This window comes from Emys orbicularis, chromosome 7 (assembly GCF_028017835.1).
Source record: "Emys orbicularis isolate rEmyOrb1 chromosome 7, rEmyOrb1.hap1, whole genome shotgun sequence".
Taxonomy (NCBI): domain Eukaryota; kingdom Metazoa; phylum Chordata; order Testudines; family Emydidae; genus Emys; species Emys orbicularis.
Window position 1 is genome coordinate 108,692,396 of NC_088689.1, and position 19,493 is coordinate 108,711,888.

General features: G+C 45.7%; 1 protein-coding gene across 1 annotated transcript in view; it reads right to left on the reverse strand.

Annotated features, from left to right (window-relative positions):
• Nucleotides 1–18,847: 18,847 nt before the first annotated feature.
• KBTBD12 (kelch repeat and BTB domain containing 12) overlaps nt 18,848–19,493 on the reverse strand; it is a 38,467-nt gene continuing 37,821 nt past the window's right edge. The window contains exon 5 of the mRNA XM_065408668.1: nt 18,848–19,017. Within this exon, the coding sequence (XP_065264740.1) occupies nt 18,848–19,017 (170 nt within the window). The remainder of the gene's footprint in view (nt 19,018–19,493) is intronic.

Here is a 19,493-nt window from a genome sequence, read left to right on the forward strand (position 1 = left end):
CAGAGCCTCATTGATTTCAACCAGGCTTCCCACAGGGATCTGTCTGCATGGAGCTCCTTGCAGGACTGGGACCTTAGACACAGAGTCTCTAATTAATCAATTGGTTAATATACAAGATTGATCAAATCCAGTGGTAAAAATACTACTCCTGCGGGTTTACAAGTCGCACTAAAGACATTTCCAAGATAAAGGGAGTTTGAGAAACTGCTCTGCTGTTCCTTAGTAGAATAAAGAAAAATCTCAAATTCAGAAATAAAAAAAACAAAAAACAAACAAACAAACAAAAAACCGCACAAAGTGCTTGCAATCTAAAGAGGTATTTTAGTAGAATCTAAGAATTTTAAAGACTTAGGAAAACATTTCTATGCTTATTGGGTTTTGTACAAACATAAAAAATCAAATCAAATCCTATCTTCACTTGTGAATCTAAGCAATTTATTAGTGCCCCTTTAATCAAATGGAGGATGAAATCCTGACCCCATTGAAGTCAATGGCAAAAATCCCAATGACTTCAATGGGGCCAGAATTTCACCTGGAGTCTTTAGTCAGGAGATGCTCTTCCCCAGCCTACATATGAATCTTGAAGTTGTGTGCCAAGAGGTACATAGCGCTCCTCAGTGGCGCATAGATGTTGACAAATATGTTCATAGATGCAAAAAAAGGTAAACCGTGATAGCTTCTTAATAAACCTGCAGTGGGAGATTCATTTAGAGAGTAATTACTTGGTAAATATAGCCAACGCTGACACATCATGTGAAATGGAGTACTAGTCTTTCTCTCCCCCAAGATACACACAAACTAAAACATTTTCAGTGACTAAGTCATCTGGGTGCTTAATGAAGGAGGTAATTTTTAAATTTAATTTCCCTATAGCCCATCTGATTTCCAATTCAAGTGACTACATTCTAAATGATGGTACTTTCAATTTCTATGGGATACGGTATTATCTTTACTTCCTTCCCTAAACAGAAATAAACCCGAGATGCAAAATTTGGATGCAGATTTCAAACAGCCCAAAGTTCTTGGGAAATATCAGATCTGGGGGTATGTGCCAAAATTTTCAAACTTGGGGGTGTAAACTGTGGCACCTAAATTAGGGTTACCATATTTCAGCAAGCAAAAAAGAGGACGGGAGGAGCCCCGCCCCCGTCCTGCCCTAGCCCCACCCCTGCCCCTCCCACTTCCCGCCCCCCTCAGAATCCCCAACCCTCCCCCCGCTCTTTGTCCCCTGACTGCCCCCTCCTGGGACCCCTGCCCCTAACTGCCCCCCAGGACTCCACCCCCTACCTAAGCCTCCCTGCCTCTTGTCCCCTGACTGCCCCCTCCTGAGACCCTCCCCCCTTCCTAACTGGCCCCCTAGGACCCTACCCCCTACCTCTACCCTGATTGCCCCAACCCTTATCCACACCCCCACCCCCAGACAGACCCCTGGGACTCCCACGCCCCATCCAACCACTCCCCACCCCCTGACAGCCCCCCAGAACTCCTGACCCATCTAAACCCCTCTGCTCCCTGCCCCCTGACTGCTCCAATCCCTCTCCCCACCCCTGCCCCCTGACAGCCCCGCCCCCAGAACTCCCAACCCCCCCCCCGCTCCTTGTCCCCTGACTGCCCCCTCCTGGGACCCCTGCTCCTAACTGCCCTCCAGAACCCCACCCCCTACCTAAGCCTCCCTGTTCCTTGTCCCCTAACTGCCCCCTCCTAACACCCCCCCACCCTAACTGCCCCCCAGGACCCTACCCCCTACCTGTACCCTGACTGCCCAAAACCTTCTCCACCCCCCCCAGAAAGCCCCCCCCCCGAACTCCCGACCCCCCCGTCTCTTGACTGCCCCCTCCAAAACCTCCCTGCCCCTTCTCCGACCCCCTGGCCCCCTTTTTGTTGGCCTTCGCCTAACGTCTCTGTGAACTTGCTCAGGAACGACCTGAGCCGTTCATCCCGGCACGTTGGAGAGCGGGGGAGGAGCTCCAGACTGCCGGAGGCCATCTGCGAATGCAGGGAGGGAGGGAGTGATCTCTGCTGCAGGGGAAGCGGAGGAGGGGCTCTCTCTGGCCGTCGGAGCCCCATGTAAGTGGCACCATCCGGCCGGCTGCCCTGTTAGCCGCGCGCGCTCTGCATGGGGGGGGGAGTCCGGACATTTACAAATTCCCCCCGGACGCTATTTTTAGCTCAAAAAGCCGGACATGTCCGGGGGAATCCGGACGAATGATAACCCTACCTAAATCCAAATGTAGGTGTAGTGGCCCTACGGACTTTAAAAATAATTGGTTTCGCTTTCCCTTCAGGCCTGAGTCTGATATTTTAGTGAGCAGAGGGATTTTCAATACCATCCCCAGGACATGAGAGTTTAGCCCCATGAGCCTGTGTATCAGATGTTCTGTGCATCAGATGTTCTGAATACTGGACTACGTTTACGACTAGGCCGCTATTTCTCAAATTTTATCACACAGGCTCCTGGCACTTTACTTCACTGCATGTACTCAGTGCTTAATTTGTGCCAGGTCTGAGCCCCCAGCACCTCTGGACTTGCTGCCAGGGCCGGCTCCAGGCACCAGCCCACCAAGCATGTGCTTGGGGCGGCACCTGGAGGGGGGCGGCGCGGCGCTCCGGCCCGAAAGCAGGGCCGCGACTGGGCTCACCGCCCTCCCCCGGCCGGTCGGGGAAAGCGGAGCCACGGCGGGCTCGCCGCCCTCCTCCCGGCGCTCCGGCCGCTGGGGAGAGCGGAGCCGCGGCAGGCTCGCCGCCCTCCCCCCGGCGCTCTGGCCGCCAGCGAGAGCGGAGCCCCGGCCGGGCTTGTTGCCCTCCTCCCGGCGCTCTGGCCACCGGGGAGAGTGGAGCCCCGGCTGGGCGCTCTGGCCGCCGGGGAGAGCGGAGACGCGGTGGGCTCGCCGCCCTCCTCCCGGCGCTCTGGCCACCGGGGAGAGCGGAGCCGCGGCGGGCTCGCTGCCCTCCCCCCGGCGCTCCGGCCGGTCGGGGAGAGCGGGCCCGCGGCCGGGCTCGGCGCCCTCCCCTGCCACGCTCCCCGCCAAGGGCGGGGGGCGGGGGGCGGCTTTTTTGCCTGGGGCGGCAAAAAAGCCAGAGCCGGCCCTGCTTGCTGCATCAGTTATGAATGTAAAAAAATTGCTTGAGCCCCGGCCCCGCTTTCATTATAACTTAAGCCCTGCATGTATTTATGCTGCTACTCACATAATACTGTATGAATGATACTTTATAATACTGTATTTTTGTTCGGCTTTGTTCTTATCTGGCAATATTACCACTCTACTCTTTTATAAGGTGGTCAATTACCTGGCTATCATTACAATACATCCCTTTTAATAATATATGCCTTGTTCACATATAAGACCAAAGGCAAAATCCTGATCACATTGGAGTCAGTGACAAAATTCCCATTGACTTCAATGGGGCCAAGATTTTGTCCCGAATCTTCAAATATGGCCTCCAGATTACTCATTGGAGTAACAATTCTAGTACGAGTTTTAACAAAAGAAATCTCTTTAATAAACCTGACATTTATTTGCTAAAATGCACTCACAGAGGATAAGTTATAAACAAATTATGCTGATCACCTGAGGCCATGCAGAAATTTCCCCCCGTCAAATAAAAACTCAATTAGGTGCATTGTGGTGTGGGGATGGGGCGGAGATGAGGGAGGTTTGCATCTTTCTCTGAAGCGTCTGGTTCCTCCCACTGTCAGCAACAGGATTTCATGACAGCACCTAACATGTCAGTCACCGTGAACCAACAAGCTATGACGGGGTGGGTAAACTACGGCCCGCAGGCTGGATCCGGCCCATCAGGGCTTTGGATTGGGATTGCCACCCCTGTGGCACCGCGGGCCCCGCGCCACTCCCGGAAGCGGCCGGCACCATGTCCCTGCGGCTCCCTCCACAGCTCCAATTGGCCAGGAACGGGGAACTGCGGGAAATGGGAGCTTCGGGGGAGCCCTCTGCCTCCCCCTCCCCCAGGGCTGCAGGGACGTGGTGCTGGCCACTTCCTGGAGCGGTGCGGTGCGGTGCGGTGCGGCGCGGGACCAGGGCAGGCAGGTAGGAAGACTGCCCTGGCCCCAGTGCACTCTGCTGCCACCCCAGAGCTTCTCCAGGTAAGCGGTGCTGGGCCAGAGCCCACACCCCGAACCCCTCCTGCACCCCATACCCCAACCCCCTGCCGCACCCTGCACCCCTCCTGCACCCCAACCCCCTGTCCTGAGCCCCCTGCTGCACCCCTTCTGCACTCCAACCCCCTGCCCTGAGCCCCCTGCCGCACCCCGCACCCCTTCTGCACCCCAACCCCCTGCTGCACCCCTCCTGCACCTCAACCCCCTGCCCTGAGCCCACTGCCGCACCCCGTACTCCTTCTGCACCCTAACCCCCTGCCCTGAGCCCCCTGCTGTACTCCACACCTCTCCTGCACCCCAACCCCCTGCCGCACCACTCTTGCACCCCAACCCCCTGCCCTGAGCCCCCTGCCACACCCCACACCCCTCCTGCATCCCACCCCCCTGCCCTGAGTCCCCTTGTACACCTGCACCCCTCCTATGCCCCAACTCCTTGCCCTGAGCCCCTTCCTGAACACCTCACCCCCTCCCACACCCCGCACTCCGTCCCGCACCCCACTCCTCTGCCCCAGCCCTACATTCATGGCCCTGAATGCAATTTCCCCACCCAGATGTGGCCCTCAGGCCAAAAAGTTTGCCCACTCCTGGGCTATTACAAAAAATGTCAGCCATTGTGAACCAGCAGGCTAATATTTCAGCAAGATTATAAAGCCCAAAGAATGGTACCAATAACTGCAGGGAGGGACATGTTTTGCTCTACTTCTGACCAAAGCAGGGCTGAGTTATTTTAAAACATCCAAATTCTTGATTTGGCTACAGCTTTGCATATGTTCTCCTTCTTTGATTTCAAAAACACATTTGCTTCTTGCAGTCACCATAACAACTTTGTGTGCATAAAGAAATACAAGAAAACTTTCTTTCCTTTAGAGAAATGTCCTTTTTCATTGGCTTATTTGACTCATTTTATTATGGCCTTTCTGAGTGGATTTTGTAAAGGATGATAGGCCTCAAGTTCAAATCCACATCAGGCTCTCTCAGTACAACCCTACCAAGGACTGAAATTTGTTTATATTTTTATTTTCAGAGCGATGGCCCAGGACCAGTGCTTGTAAAAAATGTACTGGTCTTGAAAACATTTGTACCAGTCTTCCCTAAGTGTTTGTAGCCCTGGCAGGTCACAAGATTCACATCATTCTGATTATCTTGTTCTCCAAATACACTTAATTCCTAACGTGATTTTAGTAACTGCTGTCTTGAAATCATCAAGCACCAGAAATAATTGCTTCATGCCTTTTGAGAGCCTGGAATCCCAGTTAATGGTATAAAGCATTAATCTTTACCTCTGACGTTTCTTGAGATATCAGCTAAAACCCATTTTGTGCTTAAAACACACACGTTTCGAATTGAAATTGGGAGAGGGCAAAGCAAGAAGGTAATAAGAATGATGTGACTTCAAGGGCAGATGGTTTTCAAAATATTGGACATTAAATTGTAACTGAGCTCTTCAGTCTAGCAGGTTTATTTTGACATTGGTCCAGGACTGAATATAAAACGAGAACTTGGACCAGGGCCTACAGCCCCTCAACCTTTTATCTATCAAATCTGTATTTGGGCATGAATCTCAAAAACCTGGGCATTCAATTCCATGTGCATAATTACATGCTTAATTTGTACATGAAGTTACTGCTATTGTGCACATAAACTGGGTATCTGTGCACACAGCCATTTGTGTGTCCAACTATGCTTGCAGCTGTAATAATTGTGCATGCAAATTAAACATCCAATTGCATGTATACTTTTGCATGCATACAGTACTTGAAAAGCAAGCTCTATATGTAAAATTACATTGTTGACCCTTAAAGTAAGCCACCAATTCAGTGTGCTGTTTATCCTAAGGATCTTTGCAGCTTACAAAGTAGTTCCTTCAATCTTGCACTTCTTGTCTCATGACAATATCAACATTTAAATCAAAACTGTCTGGAAATGATTCTTTTAGCAACCGTGCTCTTTTGATTTGGAATTCTGCGTAGCAGCAGAAATTCATCAAGCAACTTCCCTTTCTGGTTTTAAAACCAAAGCTGAAACCGGACCTGTTTTATTTGGTACAGAATGAATGAGCTTCGATGTGATTTGATTTTTATCATATTTCATTTGAACTTTTACATCTCCCAGGGACTCTTGTGAGCAAAAGCTTCATAAATAAAAACTGTATTGAATTTCCAGTCTCTGTCTGACTCTTAAAAGTTATTTGATAATTTTTTGACCATGAAATCTTATCTCCATCATACACCAATATGTGGAAGGTGACTGCAGATGTTTAGTAACGGAGCAAATGTCTCTGTAGGGTTTTTCTAATGGGTTTCCCTTTCCCTTATTAAAACGGGATAGGTTGTATTACTAACCCATAAACTGTTCTTTTGCATTCTGACTCGTGGGCAATCCCTGAGATGCTATTGATATTTCCACTATTCCCTGACTTCAGTTTTGTTTTGAATGGTTCTGTTAACATCAAATTAATTGTAAGGTGTTTAATTGACATCCCCCCAAAAGCTGCTATAATTTAAGTAGAGCAGATGGTGTTCGTAGTCGCTTAGGAGACTTATGCTATTAGAATTTTTATACTGACTCCTTAAGAAGTTGGGTCCCCTCTGCCTTCGATATGATTCTTCTGGTAATTTTTGGTGGAACAGTGACTTCCAGCAACTGGTTAGGTTAATCACAGACATGTATTCCAGATGGATATCCCACGAGATATCTTAACACTTGCTTTCCTACTTAAAACTCATATTGTGGATGCAGATTAAGTATAAATTTCTCACCAAGTCTGCTCCATTTTTAAGTCACCTTTTAATGACTACTTATTTCCATATCTCAGAGTGGGCTCCTATGAGTGCCAATGGACTTACAACATAGGTCTGATCATGCTCCCACTGCAGTCAATGGCAAAAATCCTACCGATTTCAGCTGGAGCTGGATCAAGTCCCCAGAGTGGTATCCTTCCCACTTGTGGTATAGATGGATTATGCCCCTCTGATGCCTAACCAGAAACATCATTTGAAGGTGGTCTAACCAACATTTACTTTGGAGTCATATTTGGAAAGATTTATTTTCCTGTTGCTGCAAGAGATCAGCTAAGCAAATAAATCAGAATCTAGACGCTGATCTATATAGTTTCACACTAGCACAAGAATGTTAAAAATCCTCCTTGAACTCAATAGAGTAGGACACTGGCCAATTGAAATGTTCAGGAGACAAGTCTGCTGTGTCCCCAGAAAAGTTAACACTCTTGAGTTTTACAGACATTATCAAGTGGCGGAGAGATTTTCACGGTACATTTTCAGTACTGTGGCTTTTTTTGAACTTTTTTGGCCCCCATCAGTTAAGGGATTCAGCTGTTCAGGGAAAATATCAAGTTTCTTGGCACAATAGGTATTATTTAGTGCACCAGATGACTCTTCCAAGCTGCATTACTTTACATGGGAGGACCCTCATTCAATTTTTTAAAAAGTATTTTAACACAGAAGGTTATATCATATATCAGATATGAATAGTGGGAAGGAGCTTTCAACACCATGGCTTTGTGCCTGTTCTCCTTGGTATCCTAGTATGAGAACATGGGCAGGCCAACAAGTGGTAAAATACTTAAGCTATTAACATGCAAATAACTGAAGAACCCAGGCTCTTGTGCATAATGATTATTGTTGCACATGTTGCCTTTGCCTATTTGCCTCCATAAGGCACTCCAGAGAATGAGACTTACAGGTCCAAATTCAGAGTGAGGCGCATGCTGCTATGTGTCAGGCTGCTTCACACTCCATTACCAACACATACATGAGTGTAAGGGAATTTAAATCAGTGTAACTGAGGAACTGGAAGGTATAAGTCACATCCTCCGGTTAGTTGCTTTTCTTGCTATATTCTTCTCTTCTTGCCTTTCAGCACGTGAGTGAAACTGTTTGAGACTCTCTTACACTCAGCTACCTGCAGCAGGCACAATTCCGAGGTGATGTGTGAGGACAGAAGGGTGTAATTTACATTTTGGAAAGTGGGAGTGCATCCCGCAAATCAGTATGTTTAAGGGAATCGAAGTATGTGTACAGGACTGTAGAAGGTGTTTAAATTGGTGTAACATGGTTACATCAACTTAGACTCCTCTAGATTGATCCCTGAATTTGTGCTGCTGTCTGAAGGGTATTCTGATGTAAACGTTTTACACAATGACTATGGCTCAAATCTTGGTCACACTGAAGTCAATGGGAAATTTGCCATTGACTTCAGTGGGATCACAATTTGTCCCCCTGGCCTCACTATTCAAGGCACCTTAAAATAATTAGTGTATTAAGAATGCTCAAGTCATTGTATCTTCTGAATTACAGGTGACATTTGCAAACAGCTTGCAATCTAGGAATGCATGTTTTGTGAATGACGTCCAGTTTAGCATGAGCAATTTAGAAAAGACCTCTGCAAACTTGCTTGCCATGGACCTTCCCAACAGCTAGCAAGGAAGCCAGAGGACAAACCAGTAACCCCACATTCCATTCAGGGAGCACACCACTTTCTATTGACATTTTCATCTTGGCTATTATGTAACAGGGGCAGTGGATTCTATCACTGGCATACATTATCATAGTCAAAGTTCCTATGGCAGCCACATACAAAAGCAATCTTCATATAAAATACTTGGCAGGATCAACTCCTTCCATTGGTTTATCATGGTGGGTTTTTTTAAATCACCAGGAAAAGCCCAAGGCACCTGTTATTAGAGATTTGGTTAGATATTCAGTTATACCAGCATAAACATATTGATTTCAGTGGTATTCTCAGTGTAACAGAGAGCAGAATTTGACCCTCAGCTCAATAACATCTTAGGACACACCAGACCGACAACCTTGCCAATCATTCTGAGAGTTTTTATCCAGGCACAGTAAATAAGCATACCCAAACTTAACACAGCTGAAGTGTCTGCTGTGACATTTGGGACTGAGGGTAAATACTGCCTTTCTCCTCTCCACAGTTGTTAAGCTGACCTTAGTTCAATAACTGGTTACACTGTTTTTAACATGATCTTTTCCACTGTGAGCGGAGCCAGACAACAGCTAAGGTGAGTTTAAAGACAAGGCTAGGTATGAGAGAGAATTCCTCTTCTTCCCCCACCCTACCCCCTTTCTATTTATCTTCTTACGTCTGAAAAGGAGGAGTTTAGTGCTCATGAGAGATGCCAGACTGACAGTCCTGGGTGTTGACCCCTTCCCATCCACAGAAGAGGTACAACTACAAGCAACAGCAGTGAAAGCTTCCTCCAGTCAATGTTGCTCGACCCTGACCTGGAGGAATGATGTCTGTGGCTGAGAGTGGAATGTGAGTCTCCATGGCCCATTTAAACCTTGACCTTTCTTCTCAGAATGCCAATAAGGAAACCAACCATGATGATACTTTTTAGTAATTTGGATATCTGTCCACTAGGAGCTAAACTGAGACCCACCAACTCACTTCACATGGGCCAATGCGCAGCCATCAGCTGCAAATGACTTTCAAACCCTGCTGAACAGCACTAGATTTGAACCAGTGATCCAGAAGGAAAGGCACACTATTCTATTAGCAATCCCTCAAGCCATGTATTCCTATTTCCTTTTCTAGTTCACTAGAGAAAGGAAGAATCCAACACTGTGAGCCTCTTCCTGAGAGGAGTTTGACTTTGGGGGAAATAGTAGGCCTGATTCTCCTCTCACTTACACTTTTATTACACCAGTGCAACTCCATTGACTTCAAAAAAAGTCACACCTATTTTACACCAGTCAAGGGAGTAAAAAGTCAGGCCCCTTTCTCTTTTTATATTGGTGTTTACTCATTATTTGCTTGCTTGCTTTCCTTCTTTAAGAAATTATCAATTAACTCTCACACAAGCTTTCAATTTAAAAGGTCAAGTGAAACAAAGCAACTAAACTAGCTTCCTAATTAAAATCAATCTTTTCCTGCAGCGTAAACCTCGCTGTGTATTTTATCACTGCAAACCACAGCAAACAGTCAACATACCTCACCGCTGATTAAAAAACAAAGGTGATCTCTGCACAATTTGCCCATCCCTAGAAGAAGGGGACTTTTGGGACCCCAGAGTTTAAGCCTTATAAATTATTTGTTGGGTCAGCTAAAATTAGCTACATATGCAGGAGGATGGATAAGGTCTCATTAGTCTGTGTTGTAACTCCAGTAATTTCAACAAATAGATCCCACTATGTTTACATTTAATAAAGTCCTGACGCTCCCGCTAATAAATGTTTTTTTACAGGTGATTTCTTAGGCACAACTGTGCCTTGAAGCGGCCAGTTAGGTGAATGGGAGATGTATATTCCTTATAGGAATCCCAGGAGACTTCCAACAGCTGCTTGCCTAATCAAAGCTAGTGCGGTGTATGGTCTAAATTCAGCTCAGGTATCAGTTACCCAGTGAGTCTGCTATGCCGCTATAAACCACCTTCTATTTTCTGCCTATTACCAATTGTTGATGGCTGTCTGTGCACTTTATCAAATTACATAATTTACTAAATCAGAAACACTTTCATAAGAAGCACAATTTATTTATTCTTAATGATTACAGCTCAAATTTAGCTCCAAAAAGAGTGACCTCTTTCATTTCTGTGGTTAGTGCTGCATCTAAACATTACTAGCAGCCAAGGAGCACATATATATACCTCGTTCCTCCCTTCCCTAGATAACGTACAGTATTCCTTATACATGATTTGATATCCTTTATTGCCATTCCTGTTAAGGGGGTGCACAAAACACTCCTTGTTATCTGCAAATATCCAATATCTCCTAACCCAAGAAGAATAGGTTTCTGAGAGCTTTGAAGAATGGTGTTGACAAAACCAGAGGGATGGCAATTGTATTTAGTAATGATAAAACTTTTCCTTTCTATAGTGCTTTTGATCTGTGGATCTCAAAGTGATTTACAGACATTAAGTAATTACACCTCCTAACAGCAAAGAGCATAAAGTAGGTGTTATTATATGTGCTTTATTCATGGATAAACCAAGACACAACAAGGTTATGTGATTTGCCCAAGTTACAGAGCTGGAAATAGAAATCAGGAGTTCTAATTCCCACACCTCTGCTCTAGCCTCTAGACAACTCTCTCTGCACTTGCTTCTGTATTAGAAAGTTCACATTTATTTGCCTGACTCTAAATAGGAATCACTGTTTTTAATTTTAAAATACTGTGGTGATCTCAGCAGCATTTTTGAAGGAAGGGGTCAGGTGTAGGGTCAATGTGAGAAATAGTTTCTCTTGCATTACTGTATGCGTGGTGAGGTAAATTTTCCCCCCTCTGAAGCCAAGGAATGAGAAAATGAAATGGTGGAGCTGAATAACATTTTAGCACCAGTGCTTTACTTCTGGTAATGAAGAACCAGAAGCACCAGCAGGCCGGAATGGGATATGTTCTCCATAGAAAAGCTGGCAAAATCATATGCACTTTTACAAAGGGTGACTGGGAAAAGGCGAAGTCCAGAATAAGTATCTATATTAAGACTTTACACATTACAGACTGGGTTCTCTAGTGAGATTTGGGCCCTTTGTAGTCACAGGAGAGAATCTGGTCTTAGGTCATGACCCATCCTGGAAAAGGGAAGGTAGCATCATCTATGCTTCAGACTCTGTGTGTGGCAACTGAAGTTCAAAGATCAGAGACAACAGTGATACTTTGCACAGGTTACTATTATTGGTGTAGCATGAACAACGTACTAGGCACTTGGTTCTGTTCTCTCATCTAGTCCTTTTCTTCCAAAAATCTCAGAACATTAGAAACACTAATTAATCCTTCCACCCCATTCTGAGATGTGTCCGTATCATTATGTCCATTTAACAGATAGTGGAACTAAAGCACAGAGTGGTAAAGTGACTTGCCCAAGGTCACACAATGAGACTGTGGCAGAACTGTGACTACAACTCAGGTCTCCTGGCTCTGAGGCCTGTGTTGTAGCCACGAGACCGAGGACATTGCAAAGCCCAGCAAACATAGAAAAAGAGGTGATCTTTATTAGCCATGAGACTGAGCTGCAAAATTTTGGTTGGGATCTGAACTTCCCCAGTTGGTGCATGAATCCAGGGATTCAGTATGGGATCCTCTGTACTCTTTGGCAGGGCCAGCTCCAGACACCAGCCGACCAAGCACATGCTTGGGGCGGCACCTTGGGGCAGGGCGGCGCTCGGGTTTTTATTTATTTATTTATTGGTTCGTCGGGGCAGTGCTGGAGGGTTTTTTTTTTTGTTTCCGCGTTGCGGCGCTCGGGGTGGTGAGGCTTTGGGCAGCACGGTGCTGGGGGGGGGGCGGGGGCTTGGCGTCGGAGGGGGGGCGGGGGCTGGCACGGCATGGCGCTCGGACGGGGGCGGGGGCTTGGCGCGGCGCTGAGGGGGCGGGGGCTTGGCACGGCGCTCGGAGGGGGGGCGGGGGCTTCGGACGGCGCAGCGCTTGGAGGGGGCGGGCCTTAGGGCGGCTTGGTGCTCGGGGCTTTGGGCGGCGTGGTGCTCGGAGGGGGGGATTTCGGTGGCGCTGGGGCGGGGGTACGGTGGCGCGGCGCTCGCGGTGGGGGCGGTGCCCCCTCTTTTTTGCCTGGGGCGGCAAAAAAAGTTAGAGCCAGCCCTGCTCTTTGGGTATGTCTACATAGCAATTAAAAACCCATGGCTGACTCCGGCTCACAGTGCTTGAGCGATGGGAGTGTTTAATTGTGGTGTAGATTTTAGCTCGGGCTGCAGCCCAAGCCTGAATGTCTACACCACAATTAAACAGCCCTGCAAGCCCAAGCCAGCTGGCACAGGCCAGCTGTGGGTTTTTAAATGCAGTGTAGACATACCCTCTAAAGCTGGAATGGTTCATGGAACAGAGGGATCTTAAAGAGGTTTTTGGAGGAGGAGGAAGCTGGGTAGGGTAAACATCAATGGAGAGGTTGCTCTAAGCCTAAGGGACAGCATGGAAGTAGGAGACAAGCTGGAAGCTTGCCAAGGAGACAAATGGAATGATCAAGAGAGAAACTAGAGCATAGAGCGTGGGATGAGATGTAGGCAGACATGAGAGAAAAGATATAGGGATGGCCAGAGTTGTGCAAGACTTTGAAAATGAGGATGAGAAGCTTTGAGCTTCATCTGGAAGGAGAGTGGCAGGCACTGAAGGGATTGGAGAAGCGGGAAGACATGGTCAAAGCATCTAGCCATAGTAAGTTGCCTGGGGGGAAAAGGGTATCTTTTCAATTCAATTGATTTAAAGCAGAGGATGTTAGCACACAGAGGATTTTCGTATCCAGTTATTGGTCCCTGTTCAATAAGGCACTTCAGCATGTGTAGGACGTTAAACATGCGAACAGTCCCATTGAATCCAATGAAAATATTCACATGCTTAAAGGCAAGCACATGCTTATACTTTGCTGAGTTGGGACTTGGGCAGAATTGCCATGTGGCTTGGTGGAAAAGACCACATCTCCCGCAGTAAAGAACTTATTAAAAAAATCTAGAAATAAGATACACAGTAGATCTATTACAGAATACATTAGTATGTGCTATATAATTTAATAACACTTCCTATAGCGAGGCAGGCCTGCCTGTATGGAGTCATGGCCCTCTAACACTCTGCTGCTCTTTGCAGTATGCAGCATAAATTCACGACCCACATTGTAGACTGCACTGTGGCTGAAATCATAGGGTGGGTTATTAAATCATTCCATCAAACGCTCAGAGGGGATGGTACAACATACACAGAGATGAGATGCTTGCCAAGGAAAATAAGGGTGGTGCACTTATGAGCACATCCTGTGTATATTTCAGCCAATTTTTAATACATCCTTTACTTTCAACCTCCAAGTATCAGATGGTAGCAAATTGCTAAGGTCCTAGTTCCCGCTGAGCACAACTGGAGGTGGAATGCCTTCTTTTGGAAACTGCTGGTACATGATCTGTTATGTCTGCTTCAAAACCTTTAGGGACAACCGCAGAAACTTGCAAGTGTAGCTGGTATTCTGACCTATGGATTCAAAGCATGATGGTTCATGAATCAAATTGCCAGAAGGGCTTCATATGCCATAACAGAGAAAGAAGAGGACCCTCAAAACTAAAAATTCAACCAGTGGGAAAACAGATTTTTAAAAGAATACCCTAGTTTTACAGATTTGTAGGAAGCCAACAAAATATAGACCTTTGTGAACATGTTCAAACTTTTTTTGAATTCCTTTTTTAAAGAAATAATTTTTAGCATGTTTTTATTGCACCTAAGCTGATTGAAGGGACTCATTACACGTTTAAAATTGTTTGGATGAAATAGGGCATAAATGTAAGGGGCAGGGATCAATCCTCCCATGAATCTGAGCTCAGGTAGGGGGAAAGTGGGGTGGGGGTGGGCACCATTCTACCCCAACTTGGCTCCAGTGTGTATTAGAGCATCATAGAAGGTGCCCTAAATTACATCACTGGTGTAGACCCTTCACAGATCCTGTGCCAGTGGAGGATTTGCATAATAGAGCTCCACTATGCCCTCAATCCACCCCCTATGCTGGAGTGTATGTGGGGGGTGCTGGTGCAGGAACTAGGTCTGATGATTTTATACCCACCAGGGGGGATTATCTGCTGGCAAATTAAGGTCAGAATCCAGTTCTTTTGAGCTAATTGAGAGACACAAAGGGGCAAGAACATAATGCAGAATCTGGCCCACCAGACTTTCAGAACTGTACTCACACACTAAAGTGTGTGTGTATATAGTCCCTGCACATGCAAACTGTGGTCCTCCAAGCAATCACAATCACTGTTTGTGCAAATGGACAATTAGATATCTACTAGTGGATTGTTTGCATGCACAGTTACCATGAGTACATGTGGAAACACAATGATTAGATGTGCAAATGATGAACATGGATATTTGTGCATTCAGTTGTGCATGGACAACTGTAAAAAATAGAATGGACACAGTGCCAAGTAACTTTTTATAGAGTTTTCATTTTCCCCTCCTCTCCTTTGTTTGCAATACTCTAAATTACCTCTCAATTGTCCCTTCCAATTTGGGAAATGGTGATGTATTTCAGAGTTTCAAGCGAAACTGAAATTAACATGTCTGTTTTTGCTTAACAGCATCCATTTATACAATGCCACATCTTGCCAATACTTCTTTGTTTGCATACTAGCATTACGGATGTCAGCACAGCCTTGGGAAAAATCTGAGTTAACACGTTAAAGGGCAACTTTACTGTCATTTTGATTCTGACAGCAAAGAGCATTTAAAAACCTGAGTGTTGAGGAGAGATCCTAAGAACTGGCTACCTCAGTTAACCAGAGATGGGCCATGGATGAAACAAATAATTATTGTGGGTATGTGCAAACTTTCCCATGAGTATGAAATTAACTCTGAAACCATGAAGGTGGCAGTGAGGCTGCAAGAATCAAGAGATCTGAGAAAGATTTTGGCTCAAAACTATCTACCACTAAGCTTGCTTGCTCCTGTCCCTCTCAAGCTTTTATTACGGTACTAATTTTGGTTTAGAAAGTTTAGAGAACCTGGGCTTTCCAGAGCTTTTAGATTGACTAGAGAATTTCCAGAACTGTAAGAATTTCCAGAACTCCACCCTGGGATGTCCCTAAGCAACTGTATTGAACTTTCCACCATGAGACACTTGGGTGGCTTCAGCAAAATCTAAAACTCCCATCCTCTTCCTGCCACCGCCACAACGAGCAGAAAAAACAACTCCAAAGCAAAACAATCCTCACTCCAAAAGAAGAAAGGAAAATGAGTTCAGGACAAGGGACAAAAGTTTTGCTCGCTTTGGTTAGAATGCTGAGCAGTGCTCAGGGCATGCCGAGGCTGATTGAGCTCCTGCACTTCATGAGGTATCTCTAATGAGGGGAGGCCACACTAAATGACAACGGCCCCCAGAACCCACCCCAGCTCTGACAGCTGGATCCACACACAGGGTACACAATATATCAATCGATACCACCTGCTAGCAAGACAGACCTTGATGGACTACACAGTTTTCACCCAGTTCTTTCAATAACTATACAAAAAACAATAGATATGGAGTGGGCAGGAAAGATCGCTTCATCTCAGGCATACAAGCTTGATGGAGGGGCTTTAGCTATGTCCACCACAAACCTGAATGTCCCCCCCTAAATTCCCCTAGGATCTTCAGAGGCAGCTCTCTATAATGGAGTGTATTTCACATCCCCTGTAGTTCTAGTTAAGTTTCAAGCCTTAGGAAACTTAGAAGCCAGAGCAGGAGTAGTCATAAAAACAAACAACACTTTTCCCCCCCAACTAAGCTGTAAATGAAAAATAATAAAGGAAACAAAACCGATAGAGGTTGATGATGTGTTCAAAGTAACCTTGACGATAGATACTACGTCTCTAAGAACTTTCCACCTAAGTGAGCTGTCACTCAAGAGTATCACTCCCTGTCAGCTAGAAAGCTGTGTAGCTGAACTGTAATGACTCAACACAGCAGATATCATTTTTCTGCAGTAACAGCAAGGGTTAAGGAAAATTTCCTTTGTTACGATTTAGGAAATTGTGTAAACTCTCTAGTGTTTTTTACAACACGTTAAAGGGCAACTTTAATGTCACCTGGATACTGACAGCAAAGAGCATTTAAAAACCCAAGTTTTCAGGAGAGATCCTAAGAACTGGCCACCTTAGTTTGTAGCACCGAGGCCATCTTGGCAGCAGCACTGCCCTAAAGCTACACTGGGTCACATGTCAACCTAGGAAAGAAACGAGAATGATTTAACATTACAGAGGTGATAGACACAAATGTGAAAGTTTAGACTGTCAAACATATCCTGCCTACGGAACATGCAGGGAGATAAGAGCTGAGTCATAAGGATCACAGCCTCATTTCTTCTTTCCTTTTAAAAAACAAAATACCCACTGCCCAATTGACCCTCAGTGCGGTACTGTATATATCCAGCAAACTTTGGTGAACTTCCTGTTGAGTGTTTTTATAAAACAGATTGATAGTCCCACTGGATACTCAAGGGAATAGTTAATGAATCACAGAAATTAGAGCTGGGAAAGGCCATTTGGGTCATCTTCTCCATCCCTCCTGCTACCGGTCACAGCAGGGAGAATTATAAACTGCTGGAACTTTTGCAACCAAATATATGATTCAAGAAGAGTGTGGCGCACCATTCCAGTATGTGAATCCTGCTCTGCAAGTAACTGGCCTCAAACTCTTGAAGGGGACTGAGTCGGTCTTTGCTGATCACTTCTTGCTAGTTTTGTTGTTGGTCTTGTGACCCTAAGCAGCAACTTTTTGCTGCAAATGAATTATTGAGCGTTTCAGCACTGTAACACATATTGCTATGTTCTCCAATGATGGTCTCATTTTATGAGTAAAGCAGCATCCTCTCAATTGTAGTTTCAGCCCAACAGAACTGCTCAGCTTCCCAATCCTCTTGCCTGTACTGCCTAGGAAATGACACTCAGACACACAATGAGGCAGGCACCAGAGTACACATGAATGGGTATTACTAATTCAAACTGGATATCAGCTATCTGGCGAGACTTTAGCACATTTCTAGTCTACTGTCATCTAATCCTGTGAACCTAATGCTGCTTCAAGAAGCTCAATGTGATCATTCTGTCTGAACTACTCTTAGTCCCTCTGGAAACAGCAAAATCCCTCTTTTGGTGCAGAGTTTATCCCCATGCTACATGAAAGCTACTTCTATTTAAACAAGAGCCTGATATAAACAACGACTGCAAGACTGCTGAGGAGCTGCCGTCAGAATCTTTGTTCTCTTTGTGTGGATGCATGGCAGCAAATCTCGTCTGCTGATGATAAAGTTGGTTTAATTTTTATTTTTGTGTTTCATTCCCCCCCCCTTCAAATATTGTATTCAAAGTTCTAACTAAGAAGGGCTTAGAAACTGAGCCAGATTGTACCTTCAAGGCACTGGCTACACCTGGTCACAAAGCAGCACAAGCCCTTGAGAGTTGGATTTCCTCCTGACACTGGTGCAGGAGCTTCAGAACCCTGAGAGAAAATGCAGGATGTTCTCCCCCAAAACTGGTTCACCTCCACAGGCTGTTGAGGGGATGGAGGCAGGGCCACGGCCCACATTCATCCCAACCTCTTTAAGGTAGTTACTGTTACTGTTTGCTCTAGTCTGTGCTCCCCACCGGGACTATGCTTGGCCCCTCTGCAGGAGTGCAAAAGAAATGAAGGCTCCTTGCCTCTTCTCTCCCACTACCACTGCTCATGCACTGGGCCAGCATCAACCTACCCCTTTTGGACAACTGTACCAATTTCGACCAAGTTTGCGATCTCTTAATACCCTTGTTAACCCTGCTGAAATCAATGGGGTGCACAGAATGTAAGTGAAGGCAGAATCTTCCCTTGAAACTTTATCTGCACTTGCTAGGGCTCTCATTCAGTTGTGCTGCTTTACCCTGCAATGGGCTTTGGGCTGCAATATGATGGTGAGGCTAAGGCCCACAGCAGCCCAACCTACGTTGCACATTAGCACTTACACAGCTAAATGATGAAGTGCTGTGGTAGGGTGCCTGGGCCAACTCCAGAGGCTTATTGGGATGGGAAGCCCATAGTATCAATCACAAAAGCTTGAAGTACCAATACTGAGTACATAGCAGTGGCTGAGAATCACAGGTCTAAGGCATTGCTTGCTTGAGCCGGTCACAGACTCATTTCTGTAGAACCCAGTTTTCACCTCAGGCCAGTTCCAAGGTCAAGCTACACATCTCTCTCTATTCTGAGCTCTTCAGCTACAGCAGAATCTGAAAGCACAAGGAACAACTGCATTTCTATTGATCCACTAGGTCAGAGGGTGGGGGGATAAGATCTCGGGGGTTCAGTCTAGCTACGAGGCAGACATCGTAGCTGTCATGCATGAGGACGTTGATGGCCACCACATTCCACTGGTTTCCCCACGTATCCAACTCTAGGATCTCTTTGGTGATAATTTCATGGCGAGCTGAAAAATAGTAGCAACAACAAAATATCAAAGGCAAAGTCAACAGGGTCAAAGAAGTTTGCAAAATTAATAAATTAATCCTTCCTCTTTTTGAGGAATTTGTCATAAACAATCAGAGTAGAGCAACCATATTAAATCACAGCCATTCTTACAACAAAACGCTGTTTATTGAGGCTGACAAATCTTAACTTAACAAAAGAGCCAACACACAAGGGAGAATTTTGCTTCTGTCAGATGCAACGCTGCACTACACTTCTTGGAAAAAGGAAAAACCTTTTTTTGCTAACACAGGACCTGAACTTTCCAGCAGTTTTGCTACTCAAAGCCAAATTCTTTTCTATAAATGAAAAGGGCCTTTCATTTTCCTCACTTTTTCTTTTCATTTCAAAGTTAGGTTCTCACAGCAAGTGACCTTAATCTAAACTTTTCTTACTTTGAGAAGAGGATGTGAATGTGTTTTGCTACCAGTCTCCTTC